Source organism: Cervus elaphus, chromosome 14, assembly GCF_910594005.1.
Source record: "Cervus elaphus chromosome 14, mCerEla1.1, whole genome shotgun sequence".
NCBI lineage: Eukaryota > Metazoa > Chordata > Mammalia > Artiodactyla > Cervidae > Cervus > Cervus elaphus.
The window spans coordinates 9,764,744-9,777,706 of NC_057828.1; the positions used below are offsets into that span (position 1 = coordinate 9,764,744).

The window sequence follows — 12,963 nt, forward strand, 5'->3', positions numbered from 1 at the left end:
GGGGGGTGATGTTTTAGGTCTTAGCCAAAAATAGCCCCTATGTCTGAGTGCAACTGTCTAGGTTGTTTATCTGCGCCCTTGCAGAGCCGGAGGTGATGAGGGAAGCATCCTGACATCTCTGCAGAGATGAGAGAGATCCTTACAGCTCCGTGCCTTCCACCTGCTCCTCCACCATTTTTTATTTAGCTTGCAGACAGCTCATGAACCAGGGATAACAAAATCTCTTACTTACTGTTTTAGCAAGCCTGACGATCCCCGATGTAGAAGTTGCTTTATGGAGTGGCAGTGTGCAGGGAAAGACTAAATCAGCCAAGATGGCGTGGTCAGGCCCTCTTGCTCCACAGCCTCTTGCTCTTGCCCCACCTTTTGTAAACAATGTTCATGTAATAACTCAAGTCACTTATAGCACTGCACATGCGCATCATGAGGTACTAGCTTGGTCACGAGCTGCTTTAGGGATATGAGAGCTCCACCTAGAAAGTGGCTGCATTTTACTACTGCGTCATGGCTATGTCCGTTGGGTCAGAGAGGGGAGAGTGTAGGGTGTCTGTTGTTATGGTTGCAGAGTCAGCAGGAGAGAGGCTGTGGCATGGCTGCTCTGCAGGCCAGGAGAGAATATACGTATCTGCAGTTCCCACGTCTCCGCTAGCCTCCTACTAACATCTTAGCTCACACCGTGCCTACCCTGGGTTCAGCGAACACTGACAACAGCAAGACAATTTGGCGTCATGAGCAGGATCGGCGATGTAAGGTGTTTTACATCTCTGTAGTGTTGTAAGACTTTGAGACCTCAAGAAAAATAAAGAATCCCAATATTATAGCCAGTGCCTACTCAGTCGCTTCAGCTGTGTTTGAGTCTGTGCAACTCTATGAAATGTAGCCTACTAGGCTCCTCTGACCATGCGATTCTCCAGGCAAGAATACTGGAATGGGTTGCCATTCATAAAATAATTAGACATTGCAGGAGTCAGATTTCAAGTTGCCTTTCTAACGGATAGTTTTGTTTTGTTTTTTTTTCCTTAAAAGAATAAACTGCGTTAGGGAGTTGTAAGTTCTTTTTCACTGGACATCCATTAGAGAAAGTTTCAGGAATGACCTATTAGTCAGTGCAATTGCCCAGAGCTGCACAATTAGAAGGATCTGTGCTTGTTTGAATGCTCTGATGTCACCTTCTTGAAATTACTCATAATTTGTTAATAAGAGGCCCTGCATTTTCATTTTTCACTGGGCCCCACTAATTATGTAGCCAGACCCAATTAATATTGTTGTACTCTGTGGGTTGGGAGACTAGAATCCAGATGATTGAGAAAACTCTGCCTTTAAATCTTATTAATCTGAAAACAATGTTAACTCCCAGGGCCATTGTTATATGTGTGTGTTTGCAAACTATTTAATATGCTTTATATTATGATATAAAATTAAGATGGAGTTACTTTTTCATTGATTCTGTAAGGTTTCTTAATTGTTTTATTTTTACTAGTAACTTTTATGATGCAATATTATATGATTAAAATGTGCTATGTGCAATATTCATGGATTACTATGAGCATTTGGTTTACTTAAACTCTGCAAAATTGAGAGGGCACAACTACATGTAGCAAAATAATCTCTAAAAGTTATTGCTACATTTCTAAATAATGATTTTGTATTCTGTTAATGTAAGCATCCTTATTGCTAGCAGAATTCTGATGCTTTTTCCCCATTTAATAGGATTCAGTTGTAATTGACTTTTATTTTTATTCTTTTTTTTTTGGAAGGGAAACATCTGGGAACAGATTTTACGAATACCCTTCATCTTGGAAATAATTAATGCAGTTCCCTTCATTATCTCAGTAAGTCCTAAAAGAATCTTTAAAAGAAATAATTGTGTTATTAGTCATAAGTAAAGTCTTTAAATCTAAATAGCAATAAATAATATATTAGCTCAGATGAATGAATTTAGGCTTTTGTTAATGTATTAAATCATGGTATTAGAAAATAAATAGCAAAGTCAGTTATAACTGGATTATGAAATTAAGTGAACATTAATGAGATTTAGTTCAATAGCAAAATGAAATGCATTTTAGGAATATATACTCTAGAGGTACCATTTAAATGTGTTAATTTTATCTAAACAGATTAGAAATGAATCACTTCATTTCTTGTGTATATTGTAGAGTTTAAAGAAATAAAAGCCAAGTAAAACCAAGTATTTATAAAAGTTTCTCATGCTGAGAATATGTTTATCTTTAGTTTAAGCCATAGGATTTATTAAATCCAGTTCTCTGTTTGCTAAATGTGTTGCCAACAACTAAGACACCCAGCAGTCTGCTTCTTTATTAAAGTCTGTGGAGGACCAATTCCATGGTGATCCTGTTCAGCTACAGAACATGCAACCAGCACTTTCCCATTGCAAAATTGGATCTTAATCTTTGATTATTTGATAAAGCTTTAGTAATGTCTATTGGGAATATGCTTTCTAACACTTTTTATTTTGAATTTTATTTGAAAATCATGACTATAAATCAGTATGATCTGAAGCTGTTGCTCACTCTGACAATTATTTTAATTTGAGTGATTTATCTAGAGGAACAACTGGCTCCAGATTGAATGACACGTTAATTAAATATAATTCCAATGGAATACAGTTCCCCAGTGTCACATAAATGTTTGAATCTGAGAGAGTAACTACGTTATAGAAAAGTAAAGCACTGTCTCCTTACACCTACTTTTACCTCCAGTTCCAGAAAAGAAAAAGATGATATCTATTATAAGAGTCATACCAAAAGATTTAGTGATGGAATTAGCGCAGTTATAGCTGATATCCCACGAGAGCTGATTATCTTCTTTCTGCTTCCACAATAACTTTGCAAAGAATTTTTCCTTAGGACAGACAAGAATGAAAGGATTCTGTCTGCCCCTTCATTTCAATAATCATATAAGTTTAGAGTATTTGCCACATGTTTTATATCATTATATTGTCTTTAATAACTTATTTTTGTTTTACTTTTCTTCTCAATCATGTAGATTTCTTGCTTGGAGATAAAAGTTTAGTTTTGATTTGTCTTCCAGATATTCTGGCCTTCCTTAAGAAATCTATTTGTCCCAGTTTTTCTAAACTGTTGGCTTGCCAAACATGCCTTGGAAAATATGATTGTAAGTATAAAATACAAGTGCAAAAACAAAAGTATTTTTCAATGCTCCATTATTTCTTACCTCACTAAAGTGATGTGTTGCATAGATGTCTAAGCCAGTAGACCCTAAGTCTGTTTATATCCTAATAAGAATGAAAAATGGTGAAACGCCCTTATTGTCAAGTCCCTTCTTTTATAAGGCCCTATGCAAGGAGATCCAACCAGTCCATCCTGGAAGAGATCAGTCCTGGGTGTTCATTGGATGGACTGATGCTGAAGCTGAAACTCCAATACTTTGGCCACCTCATGCGAAGAGTTGACTCATTGGAAAAGACCCTGATGCTGGGAGGGATTGGGGGCAGGAGGAGAAGGGGATGACAGAGGATGAGATGGCTGGATTACATCACTGACTCAATGGTCATGAGTTTGAGTAAACTCTGGGAGTTGGTGATGGACAGGGAGGCCTGGCGTGCTGCGATTCATGGGGTCTCAAAGAGTCGGACACGACTGAGCGACTGAACTGACTGACTGACTGACTGATGAAATAGTAAACAAAAATAATTCAGGTAGTCTAAAGATCACCAAACCAAAGCTGACTGCTGTTTGGATGGTCAAACTTATTACCAATCTTCTGAAGACATAGCGTTTCCTTCTAAAGCAATCTCATTGTGTATAACAGGACCCCTAGGTTGAAGGCTTCAGGAGGTAATGTTGTCAAACTCTAGGTAGTCTCACATTCCATAAAAATCTGTGGAGTTTTCTAAGGCGCTATATTGGAGCTGGAAGGTCCTCATGTAAAGTTAACTTTTTAGGTTGGGTTTGGTTGGGAATAGGGAGGGAGAAGGGGAAGCAGGAAAAAAGAGATGCAGAACTCAGAGATGTACCACCATTGCATTTTGCCTAAGGCCAACTCTGTTTGAAAGGACTGATTTATAACTAGGACCAAAATATAATAGGCTTGGATACCTACGAGTGAGCTGATGTTTGCTACTTGCTATTCAGTCATTTATTCTACCCTGGTGGCTCAGATGATAAAGAAGTTCCCTGCAGTGCGGAAGACCTGGGTTCTTTCCCTGGGTCGGGAAGATCCCCTGGAGAAGGGAATGGCAACTGACTCCAGTATTCTTGTCTGGAGAATTCCATGGACAGAGGAGCCTGGCTGGCAGTCCATGGGGTTGCAAAGAGTCAGACATGACTGAGACATGAACACTTTCACTTCTTTCATTTATTCTACAAGTATTAATATGAGTCTGCTCTCAGCTAAGCACTCTGATAAAATAAGCAAGTGATTTAACGCCTTTGCTAATGTCTTCATTTTGAAAGACAATAAAACTACCAACATACAGGCTTGCTGTGAGAATTAAGTTACATTATATATACATTCATATATGTGTAAAATTCTTGTATCTAGCATAAACATAGTAAGAGCTCAATATTATTAATTTGATCACACTGAAATTAAGTTTGCTTAGAGGCGAACTTGTTTTTCTTTTAAATAGCTTTTTAACAGAAAGTGTGGCAGTAGTTTTGGTCAAAAGGAATATTTGGATAGCATTTGAGTATTTACGACCAGGTGAAAGTTTCTGATCAGCTCTCAATATATTAAGTGACCACGGGAGTCTCATGCAAGTTCACAGCTAATAAGGGGAGCGGCATATGACCTGTTGATGGTTTACGAAAACATCCTGCTCTCTTAGCTGTCCAGAAGAATATTATTTCACTAACTATAGACTGCCTAAATTGTTAATGAAAAAAAAAATCCTCTAGTACTCTTTGCTAATTTGTGTTTATTAGTTGCTGGAAAATGTAACCTAACCAAGAAAGGAATCATTAGTCAATCATTGAGAGTAAAAGTAGTGCTTTTCATTATTAATTTAGGATTCATTTTCCATCATAAGTCTATATTTTACTTCTTTTCTCCCTGATTGCTAAATTTTAATTTGTTTTTCTGTTTGTCAACACCTCTGTTAGAAGAAAGTAAAGAATGCAACGTGAAGTTTTAATCAACTTAATTTTTTTGTTTTCATAACAAAAGTTCTGGTTAAATGTGTGGTAGAAAAAGATAAAATAATGGCTCATTGAGATTTTGTACTGAAAGTGAAAGTGGCTCAGTCCTGTCTGACTTTGTGACCGCATGGACTGTAGCCCGCTAGGCTCCTCTGTCCATGGAATTCTCCAGGCAAGAATACTGGAGTGGGTAACCGTCCCCTCCTCCAGGGTATCTTCTCAACCCAGGAATCGAACCAGGGTCTCCTGCATTGCAGGCAGATTCTTTACCAGCTGAACTACCTATTTATCTCATGTAGTACAGTTATTCAGACTATTAAAAAATTATTATGAAAATTTATAAAACAGAAGACTATAAAGTAAAACATTATGCAAAACTACAAATCTTCCACACAGGCTAGACACTAGTAATAATTTATATCCTTCTAATATTTTCTATGAAAGCACACACACACGAAATTGTGTGTTTAATTTTATGATTTGAATTTTTGTCGAATACAAGTTCCTATGTCAATAAATATTTATGTTCAAACCATTTTTAATGGATGCATGTAAGTCTGCTATCTAATTTTAATCAATTTATTCAACCATTTTCTATTTCATTTTTAGTTATTTTAATAGGAATGAACATTCATATTTATAATTTTATAATAATGATTATACAAAATATATAAAAAACAGATACAAACAAATAGTATACAAAGTAATGTAATATATTATACATCATACAATATAGATATTACACAAGGTTATTTATATCTATATTTTATACAACAAATAATATACAAAATATAGGAAATATTATAATTTTGTAATGAAGATGACCATACATAAATATTCAACTTCCATCTCATAGTTTTCATGTGGTTAACTTTTAGAAATTATATTATGGGATAAATACTAATTAAATGTTGAATGCAAGAACTGGAAAGGGCATACTTGTGAATTTTGACCTGTATTACCAAATTACTTTCAAGATATTTGTAACAAATTACTTGAGCAATATTACATATGTGTGCTCATTTTTTTCCTCTTAAATAACAGTAGGTATTATTGTTTTTTAATGTTTTTTCAACTGCAAAGTAAACTCATATCTTGAATTCACATTTCTCTTAATATGAATGAAATTTATCTCAATGTGTTCATTGGCTATATAATTTTTTATTTTTATGATAAACTGCCTGGTATAATACATGCTATTTTTTGTGACTTAGAGATTGAGATATGGTTGTAGTTTGATCCAGCTATTAATTTCCCCTCAGTTGAACATATTATTTTCTGATCTTTTAAAATTAGAAATTTCCATAAAACAGCATTCTCTTCAGGGAGGGCTTTTGGAGAGTCATTGAACATCTCTTTGTAAGGCGAGCAAACTAAAATTTAGTGCTTTTGTCATGTCCCATAGTATTAATATTATCTTGGTAATATGAATGTTATAGTGAGGTTTAATTAGACCTAGGAAAAACCAAAAATATGCTGCTATATGCATTTAAAGTATGTGTGTTGAGTATGAACAAGACAGTTAAAATGTAATACATAATAACAAATGTAACAAAACTCGTGATTATTGAGTATCTATCAAAATTTAAGATATGCTTTTTCTGTATTATTTCAGAATGATCTACACAGAGCCATTCAACGTACACAGTCTGCAATGTTTAATCAAGTTTTGATTTTAATATCTACATTACTATGCCTTATCTTCACCTGGTAAGACTGTACATCAGCATTTTCATTATGCTTCATTTTAATTATAATACTAAAAAACAGTATTATAAACCATTTAAGCTAAGAGCTGACAATAAAGATGAATAGATAAATATTTACTATAAAACATAATGGATCACCGACAGGAACAAAAATAAAATCTTTAGTTCAGTCTTACAGAAAAAAAATCAAGAAAGGGCATCGATTATTTGGAATTGATATTTACTGCAACTCTGAGGTTTCACAAATGCTGTAAACAACCAGATCACAAGAATTTGTATTGCATGCCATAGTTGTCAAACAAGAATTTTTCCTTCAAATCGCTGTCATGAAGATGCCCTTATCTGTCTGTAATCTTCAAAGCAGAACTGCTGTTGAGAACATTGTCACTGCCCATCACTCTCTGCCTGCATCTTCTCCCCTGATGGTCTAACATGCAGCCAGGCAGAAAGCCAGGGCAGACCTGACAGCGTGAAGCAACTGGTACCTTGCTTTGTTATAGAAAACAGCTATTTCTTCCTGTGGAAAGTCCCACTTTGCCAATTACACAGTAATCCAATGAGAAATGATACACTTCCTATATGGATCCATTAAGATCCTAACTAAAGAAAAAAAAAAAAAGAAATGTGAAAGTCAGAAAATGAGGTAGAATGATATATCTGTTTTTCAACTTCATTATGTATAATTGTGCTCTGACCTGAATTTGACCTACTGAGAAAGAGAAATTAGGAAGTCCTAAAGTAGGAAGAATACCCTCATCACTAGCATTATGCAATTTTTAGATGTAAATACAGCTACAGATACATGTATATATATATAGTTTTACATACAGAAATATAATGCATGCTTAAATAGTATGTAATTAATATCGCTATTAAATGGATTTAAAATGTTTTATTGCTTACTTTTATATTTAAAAAGTAAGCATTTTAGGATATTCTACATTGTTAAATATAAAATATCCCTCTAAAATGGACACAATACCATCTTATTTTTTTTTTTTTTACTCTGAACAGATTGCTTTTATTATTCATCTAGTAAATAACTGCATACATTTGAAATACTGACAGCAAGTGCCTTCTCAAGTCACAAAAGTGTTCTTAATTTTAAGATGATTACATTTTTAAAATAATTTAGGAGCTTTCTTCTTTTATTGGACTTAAGAAAAAGTACTTACAACTAAAATTTATATATATATATGCTGATTTCTCAATTGCTGGAAAATGACCAAGAGTAAAATGAATGAGTTATAAATGTTATACATAATCTGTTAAAGTAAATTTGGTAAAGGGATAATTGAAATTTTAACGCTAAAACAAGTACAGATGATTTAAATGTAATAACAAGTCCAGTACTTTGGTTTGGACTGTGCTCATCACAGTGAACTACCTACAGTGGGGCTCTTACTTTCTGCCTCTACATCTATTTCTTGAGCACTTTTTATTTTTGAAGGAAGTGACTACACAAATTTTGCCACTTTCCTATGCCAAGGGGTGCAACAGTGTTTGATAAAAGGTTTTTATGATCTATGTGAAATTTCCATTATGCAACTTGTTAATCTTTTAAATCATTTATGTTTCACTTTTTGTTGTATTTATAATTATAGTTACTTTTTTTGTTGTGTGTATATATTGTTAAATTTCAGACACTTGAGTACAAGTTTTTACAAATATAGTCTATAGTTAAAGCTGTCAACAATAAGTGGATTTGAATCTGTCTTTCAGTGTGGAATTTGTGTATAGAGTTATGTCTAACTACATAAAATATTATTGTTTTTAATCACATGCGCATCAATACAATTACATTAATATGTTTTAAATTATAATATCTGGGATAGAGAAATTGACATTTGATTTACTTGTGTATTGTCTAGCTTTACAAGCAAATGTCTTCATAAACCATGATTGTCATAGTAAGGTAGAATAATTATTATTTGAATTCACCATAGGCGATGGGGTTACTTACAAGAAAAAATATAAAAAAATGTTGCATTAGTCATAATACATTATCAGGCTATTTTACCACAGTTATGCCACACATATTATAAAATAAAAGTACACACAAAGATATAAGAACTTATACAAATAGAAACGTCTATGTAGTCTGTCCAAGATTGTTACATCAGCTTAATATGCTGGAGATAAAGTTTCCTTATATCTTGTTTTCTGTCATTATAAAAACAGTTTCCATGGTTCAGTATGGCTGCTTTGGTCTTGCTATTACATCCTAACTCCAACCTTTTCTCTTAGGAGAAAAGGATATAAGGTACTACAAAAAACTGCATGCATAATTTCAGCTAGAATTTGGTCATATACCTACACATAGCTGCAGGAGATCTGCAAAAATGTAGCCTAACTGTGCAATATACCCAGTTGAATATTATACCATGAAAAGGAAAATGGGATATTGTGGAACAATAAGCAATGATGAGTCATAAAATTCTACTTGTATATTGTTTGTTTAAAACTCAGGACTATACTAATTGGGAGGTCCTGGACAGCTTATTTATTTAGTCTTGTTTTCCACATCATTAAGTGAATATAATACTAATAGCCTTATAAGATTTTTGCTTTTTGTTTTTTAAATGAAGGTTGAATTGGGTGTGTTTATAAAATGTCTATGAGGGCATGGTAAATTGTGATAACTCTTTAAAAATTTTAATTTCATTTTTCTCTTTATGCAAAATGATTTAATTATGTGAACTCAAAAATGAGATTTACTTTAAAGTGTCTAAACTTAGTAATTTATTAATTATACTATAAAACTGAATCAGGATACCTAAAAATGATTCTAGGCAGCAGACAGAGAGAACTGGCTACTTTTTTTTCTTCCAGTTTTATTGGGAAATAATTTATATACAGCACTGTACAAAGGTAACATGTACAGAATAATGTTTGCTTATATACAGCAGGAAATATTTACCATGGTAAGTTTAGTGAATGTCTATCATCATTTATAAATATCAAATAAAATAAAAAGTTTCCTTGTGATAACTCAGAATTTATTCACTTAACAATTTTCCTGTATAACAGAGCAGTGTTAATTATATTAATCCAGCTTTACATTACATCCATGGTAGTTATTTAGCTTACAACTGAAACTTTGTACCGTTTGACCATTATCATCATTATATAAAGATACTACACTATTATTTATTATATTCCACATACTTTAATTTTCACTCACTTATTTGTAACTGTAAGTTTGTACCTCTTAATTGTGGATGTGACTGGTGATGGAAGTAAAGTCCAGTGATTTAAAAAACAATATTGCCTAGGAACCTGGAATGTTAGGTCCATGAATGAAGGGAAATTAGAAGTGGTCAAACAGGAAATGGCAAGAGTGAACATCGACATTTCAGGAATCAGTGAGCTAAAATGGACTGAAATGAGGGCATTTATTCAGATGACCATTACATCTACTACTGTAGGCAGGAATCCCTTAGAAGAAATGGAGTAGCCCTCATAGTCAACAAAAGAGTCCAAAATTCAGTATTTGGGTGCAGTCTCAAAAACAACAGAATGACCTCTGTTCATTTCCAAGGCAAGGCATTCAATAGCACAGTAATCCAAGTCTATGTCCCAGCTAATGCTGAAGGGGCTGAAGTTGAATGGTGATATGAAGACCTACAAGACATTCTAGAACTAACACTCCAAACCCCCAAAAGAGATGTCCTTTTCATCATAAGGGATAGGAATGAAAAAATAGGAAGTCAAGAGTAACAGGCAAATTTGGGCTTGGAGTACAAAATGAAGCAGGGCAAAGTCTAATGGAGTTTTGCGAAGAGAACGCACTGGTCATAGCAAACACCCTCTTCCAGTAAAACAAGAGATGACTCTACACATGGACATCACCACATGGTCAATATCAAAATCAGATTGATTATATTCTTTGCAGCCGAAGATAGAGAAGCTTTATATAGTCTTAGAAAAACAAGACTGGGAGCTGACTATGGCTCAGATCATAACTCCTTATTGCCAAATTCAGACTTAAATTGAAGAAGTAGGGAAAACCACTAGACCATTCAAGTATGACCTAAATCAAATCCCTTACAGTAGAAGTGACAAACAGATTCAAGGGATTAGATCTGATAGACAGACTGCCTGAAGAATATGGATGGAGGTTCATGACATTGTACAGGAGGCAGTGATCAAGACCTTCTCCAAGAAAAACAAATACAAAAAGGCAAAATGGTTGTCTGAGGATGCCTTACAAATAGCTGAGAAAAGAAAAAAAAAAAGTGAAAAGCAAGGGAGAAAAGGAAAGGTATACCCATCTGAATGCAGAGTTCCAAAGAATAGCCAGGAGATATAAGAAAGCCTTCTTAAATGACCAGTGCAAAGAAACAGGAAAAGAATAGAATGGGAAAGCCTAGAGTTACCTTCAAGAGAATTAGAGATACCAAGGCAATACTTCATGCAAGATGGGCACAGTAAAGGACAGAAATGGTAGGGACCTAACAGAAGCAGAAGATATTAAGACGAGGTGGCAAGAATATACAGAAAAACTGTACAAAAAAGATCTTCATGACCCAGATAATCACGATGGTGTGATCACTCACCTAGAGCCAGACATCCTGGAATGTGAAGTCAAGTGGGCCTTAGAAAGCATCACTACGAACAAAGCTAGTGGAGGTGATGGAATTCCAGTTGAGCTATTTCAAATCCTGAAAGATGATGCTGTGAAAGTGCGGCGCTCAATATGCCAGCAAATTTGGAAAACTCAGCAGTGGCCACAGGACTGGAAAAGGTCAGTTTTCATTCCAATCCCAAAAAAAGGGAAATGCCAAAGAATGTTCAAACTACCTCACAGTTGTACTCATCTCACACACTAGCAAAGTAATGCTCAGAATTCTCCAACTCAAATAGGGAAGGGAGTTCGTCAAGGTTGCATATTGTCAACCTGCTTATTTAACTTATATGCAGAGTACATCATGTGAAATGCTGGGCTGGATGAAGTGCAAGCTGGAATCAAGATTGCCGGGAGAAATATCAATAACCTGATATTATTCAAAGATATGCAGATGACACTGCCCTTATGGCAGAAAGTGAAGAACTAAAGAGCCTCTTGATGAAAGTGAACGAGGAGAGTGAAGACACTTGCTTAAAACTCAACACTGAAAAAATGAAGATCATAGCATCTGGTCCCATCACTTCATGCCAACTAGATGGGGAAACAATAGAAACAGTGGGGGATTTTATTTTGGGGGGCTCCAAAATCACAGCAGATGGTGACTTCAGCCATGAATTTAAAGATGCTTCCTCTGTGGAAGAAAAGCTATGACCATCCTAGACAGCATATTAAAAATAGAGACATTACTTTACTGACAAAGGTCTGTCTTGTCAAAGCTAGGATTTTTCCAGTAGTCATGTATGGATATGTGATTCAGACCATAAAGAAAGTTGAACGCCAAAGAACTGATGCTTTTGAACTGTGGTGTTGGAGAAGACTCTTGAGAGTCCCTTGGACTGCAAGGAGATCCAACCAGTCCATCCTAAAGGAAACCAGTCCTGAATATTCATTGGAAGGACTGATGCTGAAGCTGAAGCTCCAATACTTTGGCCACATGATATGAAGAGCTGACTCATTAGAAGAGACCCTGATGCTGAGAAAGATTGAAGGCAGGAGGAGAAGTGGACCACAGAGGCTGAGATGGCTGGATGGTATTACCCACTCGATGGACAGGAGGTTGAATAAGCTGTAGGAGTGGGTGATGGACAGGGAAGCCTGGTATTTTGCAGTACATGGGATCAAGAGTCAGACATGACTGAGTGACTGAACTAAACTGATATATATATTTGTATCTATGTATGTATATTGGTACACACACACAGACACACATATATGCACTCATATATATATATATGTATATCAACACGATGTAATATACCTGAAGGAGTTCATGGCAACCCACTCCAGTATTCTTGCCTGAAGAATCCCTATGGACAGAGGAGCTTGGCGGAATTCAGTCCATGGGGTTGCAAAGAGTTGCACATGAGTGAGCGACTAGGCACAGCACAGCACAATGCTATATATATCATATTAAATGCTCTTATATATAAATATATATAAGAATACATATATATAAATCAAAGAATATATACATATAAATATATCATATCAAACGCTCTTAATT

General features: G+C 35.0%; 1 protein-coding gene across 4 annotated transcripts in view; it reads left to right on the forward strand.

Moving 5' to 3' along the window:
- The window catches only part of KCNT2 (potassium sodium-activated channel subfamily T member 2), a 429,544-nt gene that overhangs the window by 160,734 nt on the left and 255,847 nt on the right, over positions 1-12,963 (forward strand). For all 4 annotated transcript variants that reach the window (XM_043924233.1, XM_043924236.1, XM_043924234.1 and 1 more), the window contains exons 6-8: positions 1,758-1,832; positions 3,052-3,135; positions 6,736-6,830. In XM_043924233.1, coding sequence (XP_043780168.1) covers positions 1,758-1,832; positions 3,052-3,135; positions 6,736-6,830 — 254 coding nt within the window. The remainder of the gene's footprint in view (positions 1-1,757; positions 1,833-3,051; positions 3,136-6,735; positions 6,831-12,963) is intronic.